The 27,464-nt window shown below is 42.8% G+C and overlaps 1 protein-coding gene across 9 annotated transcripts; it reads left to right on the plus strand.

Moving 5' to 3' along the window:
• The first annotated feature begins 750 nt into the window (after nucleotides 1-750).
• MEAF6 (MYST/Esa1 associated factor 6) lies at nucleotides 751-26,417 on the plus strand. 9 transcript variants are annotated; one of them, XM_059081582.2, is made up of 8 exons: nucleotides 751-930; nucleotides 2,133-2,248; nucleotides 5,670-5,757; nucleotides 5,935-5,980; nucleotides 19,518-19,710; nucleotides 23,472-23,501; nucleotides 24,298-24,331; nucleotides 24,861-26,417. In XM_059081582.2, exons 1-8 carry the CDS (start codon nucleotides 841-843, stop codon nucleotides 24,867-24,869), a joined length of 606 nt encoding a protein of 201 aa, XP_058937565.1. In that variant the 5' UTR covers nucleotides 751-840; the 3' UTR covers nucleotides 24,870-26,417. The 9 variants fall into 9 exon arrangements, 5 of the variants coding, with proteins under 5 accessions (XP_058937565.1, XP_058937571.1, XP_058937560.1 ...); XR_009338562.2 differs by lacking the exon at nucleotides 23,472-23,501 and adding an exon at nucleotides 23,266-23,325 and having other exon boundaries at nucleotides 770-930; XR_010836191.1 differs by lacking the exon at nucleotides 23,472-23,501 and adding an exon at nucleotides 23,607-23,664 and having other exon boundaries at nucleotides 770-930.
• Nucleotides 26,418-27,464: the final 1,047 nt, after the last annotated feature.

Below are 27,464 nucleotides of genomic sequence, written 5' to 3' on the forward strand. Positions count from 1 at the left end.
ACTTACTGATTTTACTTACATAGTCCTTATTACTTGCCAAGCCCCTTACATTAAGTGATTTACTTCTCACAGCAATTGTATTAGGTGGGCACTATTATTACCTCTATTTTATAGATGAGGAAGTTGAGACAAGTGAAACTTAGCTACCTGCCCAAGGTGACACAGTTTATCAATGGTAGAGGTAGGATTTTGAACAACGTAGTTCTGGATCGTTTGTGTCCTTAACTACCACACATATTTGTCTCCCTAAAGGACAATGGGAAGCCATGAAAAGGTTTTAACCAAGGGAGTGACACCACATTTGCTTTCCAAAAACAAGTCATCCTGGCACCACTGTGGATAATGGATTAAATGGAGCTAAGGGTGGGAACAGGAGGCTGTTGGAATAATGTATCAAAAAATGAGAGCCTGGATGAATGAGGGAGGTGGCAGACAAAAGAAAATAGATTTGCGGGCCCTTCCGGAGTCGAGTCCACTTGGCTCGACTTGGTTTTGGATAGGATTAAGGGGGTGAAGGAGGGTGAGGATGGCACCCATGTTTCTGACTTGGGCAATTCGTCGGACAATGAAAGTCATTCACTGAGGAGACTTCGGAGAGGTCTGATTTTTGACACGGTGAATTTGTGGTGCAGAAACTCAGCCAGGACCAAGAGCAGAGGCCAACACTGTGGTCCTCCTGGCAGGGCGCGCGCGAGCCCGCGGGCGGGAGCTCGGCGCGGCACCGCTAGCCTCCGGAATCCGTGAGCGCAGGCGCAGTGCGGCGGCGGGCGCCCCCTGGCGGGCGGCGGCGCGCAAGGACCGCCCCCAGCCTGGCGCCGCCACCGCCCGCCTCGGCACAACATGGCGATGCACAACAAGGCGGCGCCGCCGCAGATCCCGGACACCCGGCGGGAGCTGGCGGAGCTCGTGAAGCGGAAGCAGGAGCTGGCGGTGAGGGCTGGCACTGGGGGCGCCCGGGTGGGGCCCCGTGCCTGCCTCCGCCTCCAGGACCCGGCCTCGGTGCGCCGCTCGTTACTCCGCCGGCGCAGCGCAGCGCGGCGGCTGGGAGTCCGGCGGCCTGAGGACTGCTGCGCATTGCGCGGCCCGCCGGCGCCTCGGCCTGCCGGCCGTACGCATCCGGAACAGGGAGCCCGGGCCGGGGGCGGGGCGCGGAGACGGGTAGGGGGAGGGGGACTAGGCAGGTGGGGGCGTGGAGGAAGGATGGCGCCAGGGGGTGGGGGCTTCCGTGCGGCAGCCCTGGAGAGGAGAGTGACCCTCAGCTCTGCGGGGTGGGCGAGGTCGGGCGGGTCCATGATCTTTGAGGGCTGGGGACCGGGCTTGTCGGCAGGCTGTAGGAGATTGGTTCGGGCTTGCCAGTGGGCTTTGGGGGGTGGGGTAGGAGACAGGTGTGGGAGGGGGACCCACACATCCAGGCAGGCCTTTGGAAGATGGAGGGGCGCATGTCCTTTTGGGGACTAGGAGTAGATTAGTTGGATGCGGTTTTTGATGGGCAGGGTTGTGATGTATTTGGGAACATCTTAGAAGGTGACAGGCGAGGGGAAGCGGACCCGGTCCAGGGAATTAGGAATTGTGACACGCACCCGGGACCCTTGCACCCTGGTGGCTAAGGCCTCCCTCCCCTTGCGTTTTGGCTTGAGCACCGGGAGGCCCATCTCACCTGAAGCTGCCCTTCCAGGTTTCCATAGCAACGGCAGTCCAGTGCAGGCGGCCTTTCGGAGCCTACAGGGAGGGGAGCGAGTTGGCGCTGGAAGGCTGATCACCCTTCCCTCTCCCGGTAGCAGTATCTTTTATGCGTGGGAGTGGAGACTGCTCATGTTCTTCCTCCGCCCAGGTTCTTGACAGCTGGGTTTTCACAAAGCCCCTGAGTACATGCAAACTTTGGCATGGGTGTACATTTTAATGGGGACAGGCTCTTTCTATTCCATTTTATTCTTAAAGGGATCCAACAAGATGGGTCTAGACTGTCTTAGTCTGAAACAGCCTGCCCCTGCCCATGTCATCCTTCTTTCCACAAGGCTGTCTCTGTATAGTTGAACTTGAGTTTATAAGTCTGATATCAAGATTTCAGTTTGGTTAGGCTTAATGCTTGCATGTAGAAGGCATTAACCACTTTCTTGTTTTTCATCTCTCAGGAAACACTGGCAAACTTGGAGAGACAGATCTATGCTTTTGAAGGAAGCTACCTGGAAGACACTCAGATGTATGGCAACATTATTCGTGGCTGGGATCGGTATCTGACCAACCAAAAGTGAGTGTCAGAAGCCTGTAGTGTTTGTGTTGTGCCCTAGTAATATTTGTGTTTAGGGCTATGTATGTTGTTGGTAGTGACTTGGCAGGGAGACAGTAGTAAAGTGGGGTGGACAGAGGTCTGCACTTGAGCTTGGACTCTGGCTCAGCCACTGCCTCACTGAGTAACCCTGGACAAATCCTACATCTGTATAGTAGAGGAAATCTGGCCAGTGGCACAGGGTTGTGTGAGGCTTAAATGAAATACAGCATATAATACCTTACACACCAGCACTGCTATCAGTGTTTTCTACATCTTAATCAGTCACGAGTCCCACCCTCACAAGATTTGCCATATCGGTGTGCCAACTGTACCACGGTTTATTTAGTAATATTATTCTTGAAAACTTTCTAAATTTTTTGAAAATTTTCAAATCTAGAGAAAAATTGAAAGAATAGTTCGTGATCTCTTGATACCCTTCACTAGCATTCACCAGTTGTTAACTTGCTACCACATTTGCTTTCCTCTCTTTTTTCCCTTTCTATAATATGTATTAACATACACCCCTATATCTACACTTAAATTTCTTTTTTTAAAAAATTTCTTTTTAAAATTTGAAATAATTATAGATACATAGGGAGTTGCAAAAACAGTACAGTTTTCCCCAATGGTTGGGTTTTATGTAACCATATAGTAGAATAGCAAAACCAGGAAATTGACATTGGTATAATGTGTATATGTAGTTCTGTCATTTTATCATGTGGGTAGATTCCTGTAACCACCACTGCAATCAAGATACAGAACTTTTCCATCATCACAAAGATCTCCCTCATGCTAACCCTTTGTAGTTATATCTCCCCTTTCTCCCATATATATATGTATATATATTTTTTGCTAAACCATTTAAAAGTTAAAAGCAGATATCATGACATTTGCCCCAAATTATGTCAGCAGGTACCTCCTAAGAATAAGAACATGTTTCTTACGTAACCAACAATTAACATGCCTGGAAAATTAGCACTACATTAATAGTATTATGTAATATACAGTCTTTATTCATATTTCCCTAAGTGTTCCTAAAATGCATTGCTACCTTGTTTTGAACCAGTGAGTGTCTGTGCATTGCATTTGGCTGTTGTGTCTCCTTAGTCTCTTAATTTAGGAGCTTCCCACCCTTTTTGGTGGTAAGGTTGTTTATGACATTGTCTTGTAGAGTGTCCCAATTCCAGGTTTTTCTTATAGTGACTTCATGAGAGATCCTTTAAATATTTTTGGCAAAAATGTTGCATTAGTGATTTGTGTACCTCTTGTTGTTTACCTCTGTTTTATCAGGAGGCACATAATGCCAGATTACCCATTATTAGTGCTGCCAAGTTTGATCATATGATTTCACTATTGTAAAAGTTATTTTTTTCTCTTTGTAATTAACGAGGAATTTCGGAGGTTATACCTTTTATTTATTTTTATTTTTTAAGATTTATTTATTATTTATCTATTTATTTTATTTATCTTTGGCTGTGTTGGGTCTTAGTTGTGGCACGCGGGATCTGTCATTGCGGTGCTCGGGCTCTTCATTGCAGCGCGTGGGCTTCTCTCTAGTTGTGGCGCTCCGGCTTCTCTCTAGTTGTGGCGTGCAGGTTTTTCTCTTTCTAGTTGTGGCGTGCGCGGGCTCCAGGGTGCACAAGGGTTCTCTAGTTGAGGTGTGCAAGCTCAGTAGTTTTAGCACGCAGGCTTAGTTGCCCCACGGCATGTGGTATCTTAGTTCCCTGACCAGGGATTGAGTCCACGTCCCCTGCATTGTAAGGTGTATTCTTTACTACTGGACCACTAGGGAAGTCCCTGGAGGTTATACTTTTTAGGCAGTGTGATTATACTGCTCACCCCAATTTTTGTCACTGGTTTTAGTATCCATTGTTGATTATCTGAATTAGTTATTATAATGGAGGTTGCAAAATGATGATTCTAATATTCCTGTTCCTTTTACATTTATTACTGGCATTCTGAAAGAAGAGTCTTCCCTTTTTATCTTCTTTCCCTTTCATTCTCTCTTTCTCTATCTTTAGAATCACTGTAGATGCATGGATTTAAAAAAAAAAAAACAGTGTATTGGGATCTAGTACTGTCACTTTGTAAAGGTTTATTTTATTTTTTAGTATAAATTAATTTATTGAAATCTATACAAAGAAGTGCACAGATCATAAGTATGTATTATTAGCTCACTGACTTTTCACAATGCTAACACACCCATCATTTTCCTTTTTAATGCTTAGTTTGCCCCAAATGTGGCCAGAGGGAGCCTCCTCAGGCTGCTTCCTTTATCCTTTTTTTTTTTGTTTTAAATTTTTTAGTAAATTTATTTTTTTATTTATTTATTTTTGACTGCATTGGGTCTTTGTTGCTGCTTGCGGGCTTTTCTCTAGTCGCTGCGCGCAGGGGCCACTCTTTGTTGTGGTGCATGGGCTTCTCATTGCGGAGGCGTCTCTCCTTGCACAGCACGGGCTCTAGGTGCTTGGGCTTTGGTAGTTGTGGCATGTGGGCTCAGTAGTTGTGGCGCACGGGTTTAGTTACTCCGCGGCATGTGGGATCTTCCCGGACCAGGGATCAAACCCGGGTCCCCTGCATTGGCAGGCGGATTCTTAACAACTGCACCACCAAGGAGGTCCCATCCTTGTCCGTTTCTTGTCTCAGACCTGGTATCAGTCATTTCACTAAGGAACTCTGGTTCTTTCTTTAAGTTATTTATTTATTTATTTATTTATTTATGTCTGTGTTGGGTCTTCGTTGCTGCATGCGGGCTTTCTCTAGTTGTGGTGAGCGGGGGCTACTCTTTGTTGCGGTGTGCGGGCTTCTCATTGCATGGCTTCTCTTGTTGCAGAGCACGGGCTCTAGGCACGCAGCCTTCAGTAGTTACGGCACACGGACTTCAGTAGTTGTGGCTCGTGGGCTCTAGAGCACAGGCTCAGTAGTTGTGGCACATGGGCTTAGTTGCTCCACAGCATGTGGGATCTTCCCGGACCAGGGATTGAACCCGTGTCCCCTGCATTGGTAGGCAGTTTCTTATCCACTGTGCCACCAGGGAAGCCCCTTAAGTTTTTTAAACTAAGATTATTTAACAGAGATACTTCATAGCACTAGTCTGTGCTAGATGTTTTTAATAATAGGCATTAAAATAAATACATATTAAATGAAAATGATTGTGAACCTAAAGCTAAAGTAATCTCATGTGTCACAGTGGACCACATACCATCCATTGGAAAACATTGCTGTCTACATAGGCATTCAGCATGAAGGTCATTTTGGTCAATCCAAGTGGTGTGGAGGCATTTCTGTATGGAACTTGGTAATTTAAAAAAAAAGTTCCTTACATTTGTCCTGGTGTGTCCTCAGCTTGAGCCACAGACATAGCTTGGTGCTTATAATGAGTTTCTTGTGTGTGTTTTAGAAACTCCAATAGCAAAAACGATAGAAGGAACCGGAAGTTTAAGGAAGCAGAGCGGCTCTTCAGTAAATCCTCAGTTACTTCAGCAGCTGTAAGTGAGGCGGGGGGATCTTTCTGTGGCCCATTGTTAAGGAAGACCTCCGTTAAGTTTCTGTGAGTTTTCTCTTTCCTGTCCATCTGTGAGTTGGTTGTCTCTTTCCTTTCTGTCTGTGAGTGCTCTCCTGAGATCTGTGATAATTTTTATAGTAACTGGTGGTTTTTCTTTTAGGCAGTAAGTGCATTGGCAGGAGTTCAGGACCAGCTCATTGAAAAGAGTAAGTTTATCTTTTTACTTTTTCATCAGTTTATTTTTAAGCTACCATCGCCCCTATATTTAATTCCTATCCAATGGTGTATCTGAAGACTGCATCTCTTGCTCTTGCCTCTTCTTTCTGGAAGTTAGGAACCCTTTTGGGTATCCTTAATCATGTCTGTCTTTGGGGGAATAAACTACCATGTCCTTCCTGCCTTTTCAGTCACATGAAGGTTGACTTCACCTGTTCAAAGACAGAGATATGTCTTCACTTCTGTTGAGTCTTAGGGAATTTTTTAAAGTTAAAAAAACCCTTTTATCATGGAAAACTTCAGACATATCTAATAAATCCTCATGCACCCAGTTGAATAATTCTTAGGAAATTCTGATCCTATGAACAGAATGTATCTGTGTGTTGTTAAATTTAAAATGGAGAGCAGGTAGTATTTACTTTGTAGATAAATTGTATCATTCTCTGTATGTAAGCCATACAGTCTAACTCCTTTCTAATTTCTAGTGATGGGACTTAGAACTGCAGGTTTATCTTTCTGTATGAGACTCTATGTAGCTGTATTGGATGCTCTCCCTGTGGGTCGGGTCACTCTGAAACACACCCTGCTTTTTGTATTGTGGCTGGGTATTTTCACATGGCATATCTTGTTATGGGATCAAGTTCTCTTGTTTGCATTACCAGGGCAGTGGTTTAAGGAGAAGGGATTTTGGTAGTATGGGAATTAGAACTACTTAATGACTTCAATTATTATCTCCATGTGCAGATTTCTGAATTTTTAGCCCTATCCCTAACTCCTTTCCTGAGCTTTAGTCATGCATTTCTAGAAAATTCTAGAAAATGTCTTCTAGATATTTCCACTCAGATGGTCAGACTCAAACATTTTGTCTAAAACTGAGCTGTTCTCGTTCCTTGAAAATGTGTCTGCCTAGTTGTTTTGTTTCACAGTACTTCTGTTCTCTGTCCTTTAAAACTTTGTAGGCAGCTTTGACTCCTTTTTGCCAGCCTAATCAGTTGGACCAAGTCCTTCTGATTTTTTCTTTCATTATGACTGTCAGTTAAATCTTATTTCTTCTCCATTAATACCACTTCTAGAATGTATAGAGCCATTTCATCTGCTTTGTGGAGTAACAAGACTGTTTAAGAACATTCTGGACCTTACTCCTATGAGCTGCGATGGAATGATGTCTGACTCCTCAGTTTTCACAAGAGCCTATTATTCCTGCCCCAGGCTTAGCGGATAGTTTAGTATATGGCTCTGTACCTAATTACCCACACAGAAGGGGTGTGCCTAGATACTGGTCAGGAAGACTCCTAAAGCCACTGCTTTCAGCAGCTTGACTTGAGACAAATACTAATGTATTGAAGATTTTCTGGAGCATGTGGAGGCCATCCATTCCCCTAAGATCTTCCCCCTGGATTTAGCCCCATTTCTGGAATATATCATATTGGTATTCCTTGGTCTTCCCTATAAAGTTGCACTTACTAACATTTTGGTCCTGTAAAATGTGTCACTCTGTTATTGTAAGAGGACGTTGCAAACGTTTATTATCATTACTAATTATGATCTCCTTTAGGAATAGTTGTTTTCCCTGAATGACTAGTTGGTTTTTACTGAAAACCTGGTAATTGACTGTTTCCCTTTTTGTATGGGTACTAAAATGCTTAAAGCCAAATTTGGGGTTCCTCTCTAGAAAGCAAATAGGAATTTATAGCATGTGTTTGGGGAATGAATCTTAGTACTACATCCAGCTTACTTTCTTCTTCTGTTCCTCTTTGATTTACTTATCTCATTTTAAATGTATTTTATTGGATTTCATTCTTTTAATTTATCTAGCTTGGCTTTCATTGGACTTCATGAAACTGTGGTTTGGTATTTTTTATCAGTTCTGGAAAAGTCCCAGCTGTTACCTCTTCAGATACTGTATTTGCTCCATGCTCTCTCTCTTCTGCTGGTACTCTGGTTAAATGTAAGTTAAACCTTCTCTCTCATTTCATCCTTTATGTCTTTTATTATCTTTTCTATATCTTCTTTTTTGTCTCTGTGCTGCATTATGGGTAATTTTTTTTCTGACGTACCCATTCACTAATTCTCTTTTCAGTTGAGTCTGATTTACTGTTAAACCTTCCCTTGATTTTTAGATCTTTTATTATACTTAAAAAAAAATTTTTTTGGCCATGCTGTGTGGCATGTGGAATCTTAGTTCCCCAACCGGGGATCAACCTGCACCTGCTTTATTAGAAGTGCAGAGGCTTAACCACTGGACCAACAGAGAAGTCCTATTACTACATTTTTATTTCCAGAAATTCTACTTAACTACTTAAAAAATCTGCTACGTAATTTATATATATATATATATATAAAATTTATTTATTTATTTTTGGCTGCGTTGGGTCCTCGTTGCTGTGCGTGGGCTTTTTCCAGCTGTGGTGAGTGGGGGCCATTCTTCGTTGTGGAGCATGGGCTCTAGGTGCGAGGGCCCCAGCAGTTGTGGCACGTGGGCTCAGTAGTTGTGGCTCGTGGGCTCCAGAGCACAGGCCTCGCAGCCGTGGCTCATGGGCCTAGCTGCTCCACAGCATGTGGAATCCTCCCAGACCAGGGATCAAACCTGTGTCCCCTGCATTGGCAGGTGGATTCCCAACCACTGCACCACCAGGGAAGCCCCTGCTATGTGATTTTTTAGTACCTTTCTTTGCCGTTGTTTTCAAACTTGCCTTTTACTTTTTAAAAAATTTTATTTATCTATTTATTTATTTATTTTTGGCTGCATTGGGTCTTTGTTGTTGGGTCTTTGTTGCTGCGTGCGGGCTTTCTCTAGTTGCGGCGAGCGGGGGCTACTCTTAGTTGTGGTGCTTGGGCTTCTCATTGCAGTGGCTTCTCTTGCTGCACAGCTTGGGCTCTAGGTGTGCAGCTTCAGTATCTGTGGCACACGGGCTCAGTAGTTGTGGCTCGCAGGCCTCTAGAGCACAGGCTCAGTAGTTGTGGCACATGGGCTTAGTTGCCCCGCGGAATGTGGGATCTTCCCAGACCAGGGCTCACACCCATGTCCCCTGCATTGGCAGGCAGATTCTCAACCACCGCGCCATCAGTGAAGTCCCTACTTCTTTAAGTATAGTAAGCATAGGTTTTCTGTAGTCTGTATTTAATTTCAGTTTCTGAAGTCTTTTTTTTTTTTTTGCGGTACGCGGGCCTCTCACTGATGCGGGCGCTCCCGTTGCGGAGCACAGGCTCCGGACGCGCAGGCTCAGCGGCCATGGCTCACGGGCCCAGCCGCTCCGTGGCATGTGGGATCCTCCCAGACCGGGGCACGAACCTGTGTCCCCTGCATTGGCAGGTGGACTCCCAACCATTGCGCCACCAGGGAAGCCTCCAGTTTCTGAAGTTTTTAAGAGCCTCTTTCTGTTTATTGTTTCTGCTGTTGTATCACTCATGAAATCTAATTTCCCTGTGTGCTTGTTGGTTATCTTTGTGTACTTCTGTTCACTATAGTTAAACGTATTTGTAGAATTATTTGACGGCTGGGATGAAGGTGCTGTCTTCCAGAGAAGACCTATGTTTGCTTCTGCTAGGACTGCATGGACCAAGTTCAAGGCTTGAGTGTCCCCAAAAGATCCAAACTTTAATTCCAAGAGAGGAATGAGGAATGGTCTGCTTTGCCTTTTACTCTTTTTTCCTTTGTACAGAGTCTTTCCGTTGTCTCAGAATTTTTGTATAACAGATCTTGTGGAATGACTTCTGTGTTTTTGATCTTTGGTGGTAATGAAGAAAACATCCCTTTCTCTTAGAATTTGTACTTGTATATTCTCAGATCTTAAGAATTTTGGAGTTTTGCACTTTTGGCATTTATTTTTGAACTGTTCTGAAATTTTCCTCAAAAAAATGCACTACTTTTGCTTCCTTTGGCTTCTTAGGTACCTACACTAGAATGAGAATGGATTAACATGGTCCCAAAGGGGAATTTTATGCTAATTAGTGAGGCATTGTATATTTTTCTAAAAAGAATAAAGTAAAAGAAAAACAAAGCAGGCAGATTTTATCCAGTTTCCTATAAAGGATCAGCAGTCTCACCTGTTTGTTTTACTGGGCTTCTCTGAAGCTTTCATCAAAGCAAATCCTTCCAGCATCTACATCATTGCACAGGTAAGTTGAACAGCTGCATGAGCATTGTTCTGGGTGTCTTCCTTTCTGCCTTTAAACGTTGCGTGCTGATCAGAAGTCACTGCTGCGACACTTCGGTAGCTAGTCCTTTAAGTAGAGCATCTCATTTGTAGATGTATTTAACTTAAAATTTGACATTATTTGCTCTAAGAATGAGTTGCTCAGTTTTATGTCAGTGAGAGGTAAACTCGTGTGTCTTTTCATGGTGGCAGCAGCAATCAATTGACCAGCTTGCTGCTGTACCTTGATATGTTGTAACCCAGTCCTCTTGCTGTCACTTCTCTTCTGCTTCCATGAGCTGAGGAAGGAAATCATTATTACTTTGTGCTCTCACTTTGTACGTTAACAGTGTTTAATCTAGTCCCCCCAGCTCCAGTCGCTCTTATAAACCGCCTCTAGCCTAATCTTAAAACACGTGTTTGCACAGAGAACTCAATACACGTTAGTCGTTTGGTGTTACTTCCCTGTTCCGAAATTCTGGATGCCTTCATCTTGTTATGTCCTGCTAGCAGCTGTTTTACTGCAAATAACCCTGACTGATTGCTTGGAATTTGACTTATGTGTTTGTAGATGTCAAAGATGTTGAGATTTGAATACTTACTGTGTTCCGGACACTAAGCAAACACTTTACTTTCCATTATCTCACTTAATCCCTAAAGCTACTTCTTGAGGATAGGGAACATGGCTGTAGCCCCAAGCATCTAGCCCAATGTCTCGTGCATAAGAGATACTCAACATGTGAGAGAAAGAATTCCTATTTCACAGATGGGGAAACAGGCTCAGAAAGATTAAGCAACAAGTCAGTTTTCTTAACATCCCCTCGTATTGTCCCCCATGTTAGATCCCCTAGTCTGACAGTTATGACTCCGCTCAACCTGTCGTTCCATTTCACCTGTTATTTCTCAAGCTCTCTGTTTAAAAGGTGTTGTTTGACTTATTTGTCCCAAATACCTTGTGTTTTCTCACCTCTGCATTTTTTTGCATGTGCTATTTTTTAGTTATTTTGGCTCTCATTTTTCAAGGTCCAGTTTAAATTCCACCGTGACATTTTTTATCTGAATAAATAGGATTGAGTATGGCAGAAGAAGGCTGTCCTGACCATACCTCTCCATCTTAGACTCATCTTCTTATATTTCGTTAGATTTTTTTTTTAACTTTTTAACCCTTTTGTGAGGGTTGTATTATTAATATATTTGAAGTGTGTACAGCAGTGCCTGGCTTATGGTAAGGACTGTCTGTGTCAGCTGTTGTTAGCATCTTGCAGTCTTATTTATTTATTTTTTATAAATGTATTTATTTTATTTATTTTTATCTTTGGCTGCGTTGGGTCTTTGTTGCTGTGCGCGGGCTTTCTCTAGTTGTGGCGAGCGGGGACTACTGTTCATTGTGGTGTGCGGGCTTCTCATTGCGGTGGCTTCTCTTGTTGAGGAGCATGGGCTCTAGGCACATGGGCTTCAGTAGTTGTGGCACACGGGCTCAGTAGTTGTGGTGCATGGACTTAGTTGCTCTGCAGCATGTGGGATCCTCCCGGACCAGGGCTCGAACCCGTGTCCCCTGCATTGGTAGGCAGATTCTTAACCACTGTACCACCAGGGAAGCCCTATTTCTTTCTTTGTTTATTTGGCTGCGTCGGGTCTTAGTTGCCACACGTGAGATCTTTATCGCGGCACGCAGAATCTTTTTTGTTGCGGTGCGCAGACTCTTCATTGTGGCACGCAGGCTTCTCTCTAGTTGTGGAGCGTGGGGGCTACTCTTCGTCGCAGTGCGCAGGCTTCTCGGTGTCGTGGCTTCTCTTGTTGCGGAGCACGGGCTCTAGGCATGCAGGCTTCAGTAGTTGTGGTGTGTGGGCTCAGTAGTTGTGGCTCACGGGCTCTAGAACACAGGCTCAGTAGTTGTGGTGCACGGGCTTAGTTGCTTCGTGGCATGTGGGATCTTCCCGGACCAGGGCTCGAACCGGGGTCCCTTGCATTGGCGGGCAGATTCTTAACCACTGTGCCACATGAAGTCCCACATTCTTTTCAAAGGCCAGAAAATACCCCCTAGGCTGGTTGTTCCTCCTCTGTTGATGAATATTCCCATCATCTCCCTTTTCCCCCACTATGAACAGTGTCACAGTAAACATCCTTGTACCCATATGCTTTTTTGTAGTGGAGTTTTAATTTCTGTATGACAGTGTCCCAGAAGTGGCACTACTGTGTCAAAGAATGATTTTCATAATTATAGCCCAGTTACTTTCTGTAGTATGAAGGGAAATGTATATTTGGTCTTTGTCCCCTTTCCTGGCACACAGCTCCTAAAACTCTTGGACTCTCCAGAATATTAAGAATGACTAGCATGGGACTTTTCTGGTGGCGCAGTGGTTAAGAATCCACCTGCCAATGCAGAGGACACAGGTTCGAGCCCTGGTCCAGGAAGATCCCACATGCCGCGGAGCACCTAAGCCCGTGTGCCACAGCTACTGAGCCCATGCTCTAGAGCCTGCGAGCCACAACTACTGAGCCCACGTGCCACAACTACTGAAGCCCACTTGCCTAGAGCCCGTGCTTCGCAACAAGAGAAGCCACCGCAATGAGAAGCCCGCGCACCGCAATGAAGAGTAGACCCCACTCGCTGCAACTAGAGAAAGCCCGTGCACAGCAAGGAAGACCCAACGCAGTCAAAAATAAATACATAAATGAATTTTAAAAATAAAAGATTGACTAGCGTGCAAAAGAGTAGTCTTTTGTATGCTAATGAGATGATTGGTGGCCGTGTTCACCACCCCTCCCTCGCCCACAGGTAGCATCAGATGGGGGCTGGTCACCCAAAAGACCAGTCCTTGACTAGCAGTTTGGAACTCTCAGCCTTAACCCTGAAACCTCCAGGGAGGGGAAGGGAGCTGGAGATTGAGCTCATCACCAATGGCTAGTGACTTAATTAGTCATGCCTGCATAATGAAACCTCCATAAAAACCCCTAAATGATGGAGTTTCTGTTGGTGCACATGGTGCAGTGCTGGGAAGGTTCCCAGCCCAGAGAAGGCAAGGAAGCTCCACGCCACTCCCCATACCTTGCCCTGGGTGCCTCTTCCATTTGCCTGTTTCTGAGTTGTATCCTTTGTAATAAAGCATGTTCCTGATTCTAGCACATTATTGACCCTGAGGAGGAGGTTGTGGTATCCCTGATCTATAGCTGGTCTGTTGGATGTCTGGGAGGCCCAGGACTGGTGACTGGTGTCTGAAGTAGGGGGCACTCTTGTGGGACTGAGCCCTTAAATTGTGGGTTCTGCCCTGACTCCAGTAGTTAGTGTCAGAATTAGATTCAAATGTTGGTGTCTGGGGAATCAGGGAATTGGTTATTGGTGTTGGAAAACACCCTGGACTTTCCAAAAAGAGTCTTGCCATTCCCATTCTTAAAAGCATACCTTGGAAGGGCCTGTTACAGATACACTGGGGTAAAATAAGGGGGAAAAAGATTACGTTTAAACTCTTTCATCAGAGTGAATTTTGAATCTATGCAAATACAGACAAAACAATGAGTCCCTGTGTACCCATCACACTGCCCCAAACCATCACGCTGTGGCCAGTCCTGTCCTATCCACACCCTACCTACCCTCACCTCCACCCCCTGTATTATGTTGAAAAATCTCAGAAATCTACCCCCGCTTCTTGTATACATATTCTAGTATGTTGGGTTTTTTAAAATTTTTTTTTAAATTTATTTTTGGCTGTGTTGGGTCTTTGTTGCTGCACGCGGGCTTTCTCTAGTCGCGGCGAGCAGGGGCTACTCTTCGTTGCAGTGCACGGGCTTCTCTTGTTGCAGAGCACGGGCTCTAGGCGCACGGGCCTCAGTAGTTGTGGCACACAGGCTCAGTAGTTGCGGCTCGCGGGCTCTAGTGCACAGACTCAGTAGTTGTGGCGCATGGGCTCAGTTACTCCGCAGCATGTGGGATCTTCCCAGACCAGGGATCGAACCCGTGTTCCCTGTATTGGCAGGCGGATTCTCAACCACTGTGCCACCAGGGAAGTCCCTTTCAGTATGTATTGCCAAATGATAGTTTTTATTTTTATTTTTATTTATTTATTTATTTATTTTGATTACGCACGCACAGGCTCCAGATGCGCAGGCTCAGTGGCCATGGCTCACGGGCCCAGCCGCTCCGCGGCATGTGGGATCTTCCCGGACCAGGGCACAAACCCGTGTCCCCTGCATCGGCAGGCGGACTGTCAACCACTGCGCCACCAGGGAAGCCCCCTGCAGATTTTTAAGTGCACAATACGATAGTCTTAACTGTACAGAGTTGCACTGCAGATCTCTAGGACTTAATTGTCTTGCATGACTGAAACTTTATACTCATCAAACAGCAACTCCCCCCTCCCCCCAGCCACTGGCAACCACCATTCTACTTTCTTTTTTTTTGGGGGGGTGGGGGTGGGGGTACGCGGGCCTCTCACTGTTGTGGCCTCTCCCGTTGTGGAGCACAGGCTCTGGACGCGCAGGCTCAGTGGCCATGGCTCACAGGCCTAGCCGCTCCGCAGCATGTGGGATCTTCCCAGACCGGGGCACGAACCCGCGTCCCCTGCATCGGCAGGCAGACTCTCAACCACTGCGCCACCAGGGAAGCCCCACCATTCTACTTTCTGCTTCTGTGAGTTTGACTGTTTTAGATACCTCATAGAAGTGGAATCATGCAGTATTTGTTTTTCTGTGACTGGCTTATTTCACTTAGCATAATGTCCTCCAGGTTCATCCATGTTGTGGCATATGACAGGATTTCCTTCTTTTTAAGGCTGAATAATATATTCCATTGTTTGTTATGTATATACCACATTTTCTTTTTTTAAAATAAATTTATTTATTTATTTTATGTTTGGCTGTGTTGGGTCCTTGTTGCGCATGGGCTTTCTTTTATTTGCGGCAAGCGGGGGCTACTCTGTTGCAGTGCATTGGCTTCTCATTGCAGTGGCTTCTCTTGTTGCGAGCACAGGCTCTAGGCGCATGGGCTTCAGTAGTTGTGGCACTCGGGCTCAGTAGTTGTGGCTTGCAGTCTCAGTAGCTGTGGCACACGGGCTTAGTTGCTCCGTGGCATGTGGGATCTTCCCAGACCAGAGCTCGAACCCGTGTCCCCTGCATTGGTAGGCAGATTCTTAACCACTGCGCCACCAGGGAAGCCCGACCACAGTTTCTTTATCCGTTCATCTATTTACGGACATTTAAGTCGTTTCCACATTTGGGCTATTGAGTAATGCTGCAGTGAACATGGGAGTGCAGATATCTCTTCAAGATCCTGATTTCAGTTCTTTTGGATAAATACCCGTAAGTGGGGTTACTGGATCATATGGTAGTTATATAAATGATAGGCCCTTTACACTATAATCACACTTAAAAACTCCCAAACAGACCATGTATTAGTACTGCATTTCTTTTTAATGCTGAATAATACAGGCATACTTTGTTTTATTGCACTTTGCAGATACTGCATTTTTTACAAATTAAATGTTTGTGGCAACCCTGTGCTGTCAGATGATGGTTAGCATTTTTTAGCAATAATGTATTTTTAAATTAAGGTAGGTACATTTTTTTAGACACATAATGCTGTTGCACACTTAACAGACTGCAGTATAATGTAAACACAACTTTTATATGCACTGGGAAACCAAAAAATTTGTGTAACTCACATTATTTTGACACTCGCTTTATTGTGGTGGTCTAGGACCAAATCCACAATGTCTCCGAGCTGTGCCTATATTCCATTGCATGGATATACCACATTTTATTTATGCATTCATCAGTTGATGGACATTTTGCTGCTGTGAATAATACTTCTGTGAACATTTATGACCAGTTTTGTGTGAACGTGTTATCATTTCTCTTGGATATATACTCAGAAGTGGAATTGCTGGTGATTTGTTAACTCAATGTTTAATCTTTTGAGGAACTGCCAAACTGTCTTCCAAGTTGGCTGTACAATTTATATTCCCATCAGCAGTGTTTGAGGGTTCCAGTTTCTCCACATCTTCACCAACACTTGTTTCTGTTTGTCTTTCCATTATAGTTACCCTAGTGGGTAGGCAGTGCTATCTCATTGTAGTTTTGATTTTCATTTCCCTAATAGCTAATGATGTTGTGCATCTTTTCCTGTGCTTATTGGCCATTTGTATATCTTCTTTTGGGAAATGTCTATTCAAATCCATTGCTGATGTTTTTAATTTTTTTTGTCTTTTTTTTTTTTAAAGATGTTGGGGGTAGGAGTTTATTAATTAATTTATTTTGGCTGTGTTGGGTCTTCGTTTCTGTGCGAGGGCTTTCTCTAGTTGTGGCAAGTGGCGGGGGGCACTCTTCATCGCGGTGCGCGGGCGTCGCTATCGCGGCCTCTCTTGTTGCGGAGCACAGGCTCCAGATGCGCAGGCTCAGTAGTTGTGGCTCACGGGCCTAGTTGCTCCGCGGCATGTGGGATCCCCCCCAGACCAGGGCTCGAACCCGTGTGCCCTGCATTAGCAGGCAGATTCCCAACCACTGTGCCACCAGGGAAGCCCTTTTTTGGTCTTTTTCTTATTGAGTTCTAAGAGTTCTTTATGTATTCTGGATACAAGTCTTTATCAGATATATGATGTGCAAATATTTTCTCCCATTCTGTGGGTTGTGATTTTTTTTCTGTTTTTTTCTAGTTAGCATTGGTTTATAACATATAAGTTTGATATGTACAACATTATATCTTGACTTCTATATATACTACAGTGTTCTCACCACCAAAAGTTTAGTTTCCATCTGTCACCGTATAGCTGACCCCCTTTGCCCATTTTGCCCTCACCTCACCCCTGTGGGTTGTTTTACTTTTTGGGTGATATTTGCAGTTCAAGAGTTTTACATACATGATATAGTTCACTTTACATATTTTTTCTTTTGTCATGCTTGCTTTTGTGGTCTTATCTAAGAAACCATTGCCTAATCCAATAGATTCTAAGAGTTTTATAGCTCCTACATTTAGGTCTCTGATCCATTTTGAGTTAATTTTTGTATATGGTGTGAGATAGGGTTCCAATTTCATTCTTTTGCATGTGGATATCCAGTTATCTTAGCACCATTTGTCAGAAGACGATTCTTTTTTCATTGAATTGTCTTGTCATTCTTGTTGAAAATCAATTGACCATAAATGTAAGGATTTATATCTGGACTCTGAATTCTGTTCCCTTGACCTATATGTCTATTCTTATGCTCGTTCCATACAGTCTTGGTTACTCTAGCTTTGTGTAGTAAGTTTTGAAGTTCTTGTGCTCATTTTTATATGAAATCAGTTTTCCTGAACCTCAGGACAGGGTTGGTCAGTATACTTTTTCTAGCTTCCTAGTTCCTAGCTCCTTCTTCTGTTATTTCCACAGAGTGTTCAAAAATAGGGTTTCATGTTTGCTGAGATTTGCTGCTATTTCTCTCTTCTGCTTTTTTGGGATTGCCTCTTTCTTTTAGCTCTCATATCCATGTGCTACTCAATTTGAAATCTCTTCCCAGTAGTTTATAATACAAAAACATAAGAAGAAGAAAGGTGGTCCCTGGTTCTGCTGTCCACATAACCCCTTTTGACAATTTTTAGAAACAGGTAATGTATGTACATATTTAGGATTCTTCAACAGCTCAGTAAAGTGAAAGTCTTCTCCTCCCCCATCCTTTTGTATTAAGAGTTTCAAGAAGAAAAAGTATACATTTACCAAAATACATGTAATTTTTCTTAAAAACATGTTTATGCAAATTGTTCTTGAACTTGCTTATTTAATATATCTGAGGGATGTTTTAAAATTGGGAATATGTACAAACAGTAAATGCTGGAGAGGGTGTGGAGAAAAGGGAACCCTCTTGCACTGTTGGTGGGAATGTAAATTGATACAGCCACTGTGGAGAACAGTATGGAGGTTCCTTAAAAAACTAAAAATAGAACTACCATAGGACCCAGCAATCCCACTACTGGGCATATACCCTGAGAAAACCATAATTCAAAAAGAGTCATGTACCACAGTGTTCATTGCAGCTCTATTTACAATAGCCAGGACATGGAAGCAACCTAAGTGTCTATCGACAGATGAATGGATAAAGAAGATGTGGCACATACACATATAAACAATGGAATATTACTCAGCCATAAAGAGAAACAAAACTGAGTTATTTGTAGTGAGGTGGATGGACCTAGAGTCCGTCATACAGAGTGAAGTGACTCGGAAAGAGAAAAACAATACCGTATGCTAACACATATATATGGAATCTAAAAAAAGAAAAATGGTTCTGAAGAACCTAGGGGTAGGACAGAATTAAAGATGCAGATGTAGAGAATGGACTTGAGGACATGGGGAGGGGGAAGGGTAAGCTGGGACGAAGTGAGAGAGTGGCATGGACATATATACACTACCAAGTGTAAAATATAGATAGCTAGTTGGAAGCAGCCACATAGCACAGGGAGATCAGCTCGGTGCTTTGTGACCACCTAGAAGGGTGGGATAGGGAGGGTGGGAGGGAAAGAGGGAGGAGATATGGGGATACATGTGTATGTATAGCTGATTCACTTTGTTATACACCAGAAACTAACACACCATTGTAAAGCAATTATACTCCAATAAAGATGTTAAAAATAAATAAATAAATAAAATTGGGAATATCTGTCAGCTGAAGGGTATTATTACCATTTTTAAAATAATGTTCTTAAGGCTTCTCAGAGTAACTTAGGCAATGGGGCTCTTCTCCTGGGCCCTTTTTCTTGATGGAGAGTCAGGATTCCCATGTGGTCTGGGGAAGGAACCAGGGCCAGCTGTAGGATGTTTTCCCAAGGTCATCTCTCACCTGCCGAAGACCTATGTAATGTTTTTGTTTTTGTTTTTTTTTTTTTTTTTTTTTTTGTGGTACACGGGCCTCTCACTGTTGTGGCCTCTCCCTTTGCGGAGCGCAGGCTCCGGATGCACAGGCTCAGTGGCCATGGCTCACGGGCCCAGCCGCTCCGCAGCATGTGGGATCTTCCCAGACCGGGGCACGAACCCGTGTCCCCTGCATCGGCAGGCGGATTCTCAACCACTGCGCCACCAGGGAAGCCCTATGTTTTTGATAATGCTTCTTGTGTAATTATTAATCCCATTAGCATATTCTTGTTTAAATAACCTTTATGTAGCAAGGTTATCTTGGTTGTATGGTCCGATCTCCCAGCTGTCCTTAGGTCTGTTGCCTCTGGTTACATTGTTTCAGATTACAAGTTTCTCAGGAACTCTGGTAACTTTGACTGTATGTATCTTCCTGTCAGTTAGAACATATGGTCCTTGAGGGTAGGAAACAAGTCTTTTTCTATGTCTTCGTGCTTAGAAAATCTTTCCTGACTGATGGACAAACTGCCTGAGGAGTACTGATGATGCTTTTGGGGACTTGTGTTTATTCCCTCCAGGGGAGCCAGGAAGTGGGACGGAAAGTGATACTTCTCCAGACTTCCACAATCAGGAAAATGAGCCCAGCCAGGAGGATCCTGAGGATCTGGATGGATCTGTGCAGGGAGTGAAACCTCAAAAGGCTGCTTCTTCTACTTCCTCAGGGAGTCATCATAGCAGCCATAAAAAACGAAAGAATAAAAACCGGCACAGGTCAGTGGTAGGGACCACCTTTCCCCACCCCCTATGCCCCCACCCTATCCCCACCCACTTAGAGCTTCCTGACCATTGCTGTGAAGGGACTTTAATAGAATAAACATTCTTCAGGATTGGTGTGGTCTTTCTGTTGCTGATGGGAAGAAATTCATTTGGTCCAAGTGAAAAACAGGCTAATTTTTCTCTAAGGGAGGAATTAGTGGGCATTAGAGTAACTGTGAAGGACTTTGTTTAATACAGTGAATTTGAAATCCTTTCAGAAGAGAATGAAGGATTTTGTTTAATACAGTGAATTTGAAATCCTTTCAGAAGAGAAAAAGGGAAATAGAAATGGAATCTGTGTACTAGTATTTGGAAGATGCCACTAGCATGGGCTGGGACGCTGAAAAGTGGGATATGTCTTTGGCTCCTAATCCTGATCCCTGCCTATTCTTTTTCCCTGGAGGATGGACAGAACTGATAGTGCCTTTATGCTTTTTAAATACAAGTTTTTTGATTGCTTATGATTTCTCTATTTTTATATATCTTTGTAAAATGCTGATTTCAGTATCAGAGGAACAATATAAGTGCTATAAGATACGAGAGCACCTTCCTAGATAATGTTTGTTCATTGTGTTTTTTTGCAGTGCCTAATGAGATAGGAATCACATCAGTGGACAGAGAGGTCAGGTGCCACCCAGAGAGGATTTTAGCATTCACTCTGCTTGGGGTTTATAGGATAATGCCTGGGCCTGTTAGCTCAGATAATTGGAAATTATACAGCTGAACTCAAGAGAGGGTAATACATTAGTTTCTAGAGGAAAGAATGGCCTCAAATCTTCTTCTGGGAGGTATGAAAACCAGATATACACCAGGTTAGCTTTTGTCCTGCTTCTCTTAGGAGCCTGCATGCTGAGGAGATGAAAGGGGACGTGCAAGGAATGGGTGGGCTTCCCTGTGCCAGAGTTAGTTTGCTTCTGGGCTGGGCTGTCCCATGGAACATTCCCTCAGGCACCCAGGATATTACAGCTGTTACCTTTGCCAGATGTGGCATACAGGGATAATACAGAATTAACTCTAACGGGTTTAAGCCTCCTTGGCATCAACTAATTCTTTAATTCTTTTAAGAGTTTTTCTTGTCAATGGTCGTGGTGGTTTTTAGACCCAGAAATAGTACATCCTCCAGATAGTACTAAGGACTGCAGCTTAACATTTTTCTGCAAACCAGAAATCACCACGCCAATCTCATAAGTGCAGTAAGAGAGAGCAAAAATTGCATCTCTCTCTCTCTCTCTTTTTTTTTTTTTGGTAATTCTACAGCTTATTTAATCACTGTGACAGGACTGACGCTAGTTTATCATAAACAGCAGAGATCCATACTCTTAAAAATATTTGTTTAAATTGTCAAGATAAAAAGGTCATGCTCTGTGTTTCTTTCATTAAGTTTACACCAGTGTCATTTTTTTTTTTTTTCGCCCTCGGTACGCGGGCCTCTCACTGTTGTGGCCTCTCCCATTGCGGAGCGCAGGCTCCGGACGCACAGGCTCAGCGGCCACGGCTCACGGGCCCAGCCGCTCCATGGCACGTGGGATCTTCCCGGACCGGGGCACGAACCCGTATCCCCTGCATCGGCAGGCGGACTCTCAACCACTGCGCCACCAGGGAAGCCCCAGTGTCATTTTAAATGGGATAATTATTTTCCTATTTCAGAGTATCTAGAAGAGGGGTAAATTCCTTGAAAGTTTCTGGGACAGTTTCTCCACTCCTGGTGGTACACTAGACTATTGATAGCTATTGTTTATTTCAGGTAATACCTTATTTTCCTTAATAATATGATCAGCTGAATAAAAGGGAATTAGGCATTGAACTTAACTTTCTTCTTGCAGATTGCTGGTAGATTTCCATAGTAACAGCATTTCCTACACTTTCCTCTCCTGGCCCTAGGAACTAACTCCTTCCAGAAAAATACTAGGATTTAAAAAGATATTTGATGTTAATTATTGCCTTCACAATGGGGCTTTCTGTTTGGAAAGCCTGATCCTTTTGTGTTCCCTAGGTTCAGTATCCTTCTGGGTTTCTCCGTTGGCCTTAGGGACTCACCTGCCCTGAGGGAGGATAGTGGAGCTGATTTGCCTTCTTTCTGGAGAAAATAGGTTTATTACACCTTCTCAGATTCCTGCCATCTTTAGTCAGGAATTGTGTCTGGCCCAAACCCCTTGCCCCTGACTAATGTCTTAGTGGGTCTGACTGATTGGGGGACGGGGGCGGGGGAGCACTGTATCTACACATGTTTGTAACTTTGCTCCCCGTACAGTGTCGTTTCTCCTTCAATGTACCACACCCCATATTGTCAGATAAAAGTCAACAGTAAATTATTTCAACAAAAGTCTAAATACCCACCATGTGTAAGACACCGTTTAGTGATGAGTAAATCAAAATGGAAATAAATAAGTACCCTAGCAAAAAAGGAAGAACTTTGAATTTGTCCTCTTTAGGAATATAAAAATCTATCAAATAATTTTTAGCATTCATAAATGATCACAAGATTCTAAAGTCTTATATTTTATGTGATATCTGAACGATAAGTCCCAGTGTCTTTAAAGAAAAAAGTTGAAATCAGTATAACCTATAGCTGCTCTTACAGGTTTTTGATACTGTACCAAGCTCTAGAATTCTAGGTAGTTTGTGACGTTTTCATGAAGTAGGTACAGTCTACCTCTTTAATTTCTGAACAAAGTTAAGTTAGGCTGAAAGTTAAATTTCTGACGGTTCCTGGTTTGTACACTTACTGTATACTTTTCCCAAATGTCCTAAGTGAAACTGTTGCATAAACATTATTGAAGTTAAGCTTTCTTCCAGCTTCACTCTTGCAAACATTGGCTAGGAGGAAATACAGCCGTTTTGCATATTGTTTTACCTCCTGTCTACAGTCTGAAAGGCTTTGGAGCCAGGGAGCTGGTGTCGTGCCCCTGGTTAACATTTGCTTTGGAGGTCTGCCCAGCCCATGGTCTGTTAGTGGTGATGGCCCGAAATGGCCTTCTCCTCTAGGCTGCTCCCATCTGGACCCTTACGGCTTGGGTGCTTGTGGATGTCAACTTCCCTTTGTTTCAACAGGCGCACTGCAGACTTCGGCGTTCCATAATTGTAGCCCTGACATAAACCGTTAACTGACCTCACCAGTTCAGGGGCAGAGTCATATGGCTCTGTGGTTTTTGGAATTAGACTCTGATTCAACCTTTGGCTTCTAGCATGAATGCAGAGAAAAGGAGTACCATGTTTGGACATGCTTAAATATAAAACCCGAGTTAGAAATTGCAAAATGTTTTTTATTTTCAAAAATGTATGATATTTTTATCTTTCATTTTAGTGAAAGTGTATTATGCTGAGTTGTTGGTAGTGTCTTCAAAGCACTTTTCATTATGTGACTAAACCCTTTGTTCTCTATTTCTTCTAAATGCCCTGTTTATTTTTCATTATAATTAAATGATTTAAAAGTTCTAACTCTGAATCTGGCAGTTAATAGAAGGCCTGCAGGTATCTAGTTTTCTAATGAAATAACTTTTCTTTTTATAGTCTGTTCTTCTGATATGAAATCCACTGAGGGAAGGGAATCTCCCAACCACAGAATCTTTGGTGCTTTGATGTTTGAAACTTTGTGGCTTAAGATTCTTAAAAGTGATTTTATTTCTACAAATCTTGCTAGGGTGGCTAATCAACTAATTTATTCAATTAGGATATTAATTGCTATTGCTTTCTTCCTTTCAAATGCTGCCCCTCAGCCCGTCTGGCATGTTTGATTATGACTTTGAGTAAGTTTGATTTGAATTAGTATTTGTGCTGTGTTGTTTAGTGTGTAGAGACAAATATGCCTTTTTGAGACCTTTCTAACCCATAGTTTATCTGTTTAATTGTAGGTATATATATTAGGTTAGGCTGGGAAGTTTTTTTTAAAAACAGAAAAACGTGATGGAGGTAACATTTTATTTAATAACTTAAGCAAAATTAAGTAAACTTCACTTTTATGCATTTTGATTTCCTTAAAAATAGATAACCTTTACTTTGATTCATATTTAAATTGATATCCTGGCTTTGCTTCATAAGGAGATTGATAGTTTAAGATCTTGATGTTTTGCTCTGGAAAGATTTAAAAATTGAAATTTGTTGAATTTCTTTTTTGTTTCATGTCCAGGAATACAAACTCCTAGTCTCTTTCCTGTTCTTAATCACTCAGTGTCTCAGTGATTATCAGCAACATAGTTGCAGAGCTAACATATTAACGTAGAGCATGCCCTCTTAATCCAAGCTCTTTAACGTGTAATTTTGGAATAATTTTTAAAAATTGTACGACTTTTGTAACTGCTATAGTGTATTTCTTTTTGAGTCATCTAAGTTTACCTTGTGGCAAGAGTATCTGCTCATGTTTTTAATAAATACTTGCTTAATAATATCTGGGTAAACAACTAAATATGACATAGTCTAATGAAGAATGTGGATTTTACTTAACCAAATAGTCTTTGTTATAGCTTGTGCCCTATGCAGTAGCTGATTCTTGGACCCGTTTTCTGTAAATTAAAATGCAAATATCTTTTATCTTTCCTATCACAGGATTGATCTGAAGTTAAACAAAAAACCACGAGCTGTAAGTATCAGCCAGACCATTTCAGAGAGGCTGGTGATTTTTGTAGATGGTTAGAAAAACGTATTTGTCTTCAGAGCTTGAGTGTTCCTAATCTGGGGTCACAGTTCTTGTTTTAAAGTCTGGAGTATCCATCTGGATGCACTTTGACTTTTAGGTTTGTGTACTTTCTTTTCTTTTCTTTTTTTTTTTTTTTTTTGTGTGTGTACTTTCTTTATATTTTGGAGAGAGAAAGGCTCACACATTTTTTACTGAAGAAAAATTTCCTTTGATTAAATAATGAACTGTTAATACTATCCCTCCTCATCACCCCCATGCCTCTAACTGGTGAGTTCTCAGGTCTAATAAGGCAGAATTGACGTTTCTGTCCCTTCGTGGACTCAGAAGACAAGCCATTTTCGATGTGAAATATTGTCTGTCAAATCTGAAATAGAATCTTTGGCTACAGAGCAATAGCCTAGCAGGGTTTTTGGTGAGAATTTATCAGTGTTCTGCTGAGAATAAGTTGGGGCTTTTGTTTTTCTCTCTTCAGGATTATTAGAAGACTCATTAGTGCACAAGCGTCCAGGCTATAGAGCCCTGCTTCCCTCCTCCGACCTCACAAAGATAAACACCCCTCACCTGGCTGCGTGGCCATCCATCTCTGCTTTCCCAGACCCGGTGCCTGTGACTCTGAGTAGTTTGTTCTGAAATGTGGTGACAAACAAGTCATTTCTGTGAGACCATATCGGAGCATTTACTTTGTGTCATTTTCAGTAACAATTGCAGGAAGACCCAGGACATTGTTTTAATCCCAGCAAGTTGCTAACTGTGCGTTTCTCCCTTCTTGGAACCCAATGTCTCCCCTGTCAAACTGGCTGGCACCAGCTTCATCTGTGATGCGCATCAAGAAATGTTCTTTAGGTTTGTTTTATGCTGAACGTAGAACAAGTCACATTTCAGAGGGAGGCTGTAAATATCTGGCGTTTTCTTATTTGTTTGTGTTTTATCATTTTTCTATGATTGCTTTTACCATCTTATTTTCTTTGGGGACTTTTTTGTAATGCCATTGTACAGCTCCTACCTTCCTGCTGACATATCTGATAATCTGTTTCGTGCAGTTGCCAATATTCTTAACTGAAAATAATTTGGTTTACCATAAATAAAATGGGAACTTGGCTTTTTGGGGTTTTTTTTGCAGAGGGAAGGTAAAGAGTGTTTATTTAATAATTACCTATCTTAAATCTTTCTGAGTTGGAAGCAGTTTCATGTTCAAGGAACAGGAAAAGCTGAAAAACATAAGTTTAAATCAGTCCTTTTAAAATAGGTATTTTTATTCTTTTGTATAAATAAAATTTCACAGGCTTTGACTTCTCATCCTTCACTTTTAAACTTGAGATTGTTTTTTCACTTACTTATTCATATCATGCCTTACAGAAATTTCTTTTTCCATCTTTTCTCCCTTTGATGATATTTGCCTGATTAAATATTGCTCTAAAAATCACGAAGGCAAATGGAAAGGCTCTAAATTGTACCCAAAGCTGATAACGCCTGGAGTCCTTGAGCAAGGCGAATGACAGGATCACCGAGAGGCCGCGATGCCCAGCAAATGCCCCTTCCTGTCAGGGTGGATGGGCTGAGGAACCTGTTGATGGTTGTTACCTGCCTCTGGAGCAGCGGCCGTCCACCTTGGCTGCACATTGGAATCACCTGGGATGCTTAAAAAAATACCAGTGCCTGGGTCCCACTCCCCAAGACTCTGATTCGGGTACAGCCTAGTATTAGGAATATTCGTTCGAAGAGTCCCTGGCATTCTGATAAGAAACCAAGTTGAGAACCACTGCATTAGGAGACTGGATTGTTCGATTTAAATCCTATGTCATGAATCAGTCTAAGGGATAAGCTGTGGGGCCTCACCTTTCCTTTGACTCTATTTAGTCATAGTCCTTTACTTATGTCCATATCTTTGTTAGAAAAAATATGTTCAATTTGTGGCAATATTGGTAGAGCTGAAATATGGATGGCGTCTGTTATCAAAACACGTGTACCTTGTCAGATGTGCAAAAGCTTCCTCTTGTTCTCAAATAAACTTTTTTTTTTTTTTTTTTGACTCTGTGGCTATTTAGATGTCTTTGCCTATGTCTTTGGTAGCAGAACTTAAGGGATTTTTTTAAAGGAAGTTTCTTATGTAGATTTTTCCTTAAAAACAATGGAAACCAGAAGCTTTCTGTATCCTTTTTTTGTCAGTCTCCTTTCCCGGGAGGGAAGGATGGGATCCCGGTGGTTTCCTTAACTCTGAGGACAGCACACAGCAAACCTGAAGATATTTCTGACTCTCACAGTATGACTTTTGCTAGATATAGAGTAGGACTACTCTTAAAAAGATATATTATTAAAAGCATCTCTATGTATATGAATACCTCTATGTATGTATAATCATGGTTAGAGACATGGCTTGCTTTATACGTATTTTCTCTGTAAAGTTTAATCATTGATTAGGAGACTTCACAACTTACCTGTAAGTTGGCCAGACATACTGGAGATACAAGAGTCTTGAGAGATCACTTAGGTTCCCTATGTTGGGCTGGTTTAGGACAAAATGCCGGGAGATCCCTACCTACCATACTTGTGATATTTGCAACTTTGGCTATCAGCTAAGCTTAAGTTTGCTTGAGTTTAAAAGAGGATAAGGTTATGACCTTGATCAAGTTATTGATTAGAGGAACAACCATCCTAGCGGAGGAACCATGTGTATTTAAGTGGCAGTTGCCCTTGCAGTTGGAGGTACAGGTGGAGGTGGTCTGCTGGGTGGCCTGTGTCCTCCCATCTTAGCTGCCCCCACCAGTGACCCCTGCCCTGGAACGGCTGCCAGGACCACTGAGAAGGTACTGCTTTCACCAGCTTGGTTGGGTTTGGAATAGTACTTGGCTTCCGGTCTTTAACCTTCTAATCTCTAAGATGGGAATAGGTTGTCCTTTGCTCCTTTTGGTAGTTACAAGATATTAAAAAAAAAATCCAGCCACTTTATGTCTTATCCTGGGAGGATGGTGCCTGTATAGAGCTTCCTAGGGAGTCTCAAGTACCCTCTTCCAGGAGATGAGGAAATAGCTCAAAGTGCTCCAAACACCATCAGACCGTAAAAGTTGAACACGGAGAA

Source organism: Kogia breviceps, chromosome 1, assembly GCF_026419965.1.
Source record: "Kogia breviceps isolate mKogBre1 chromosome 1, mKogBre1 haplotype 1, whole genome shotgun sequence".
NCBI classification, from domain to species: Eukaryota; Metazoa; Chordata; class Mammalia; order Artiodactyla; family Physeteridae; genus Kogia; species Kogia breviceps.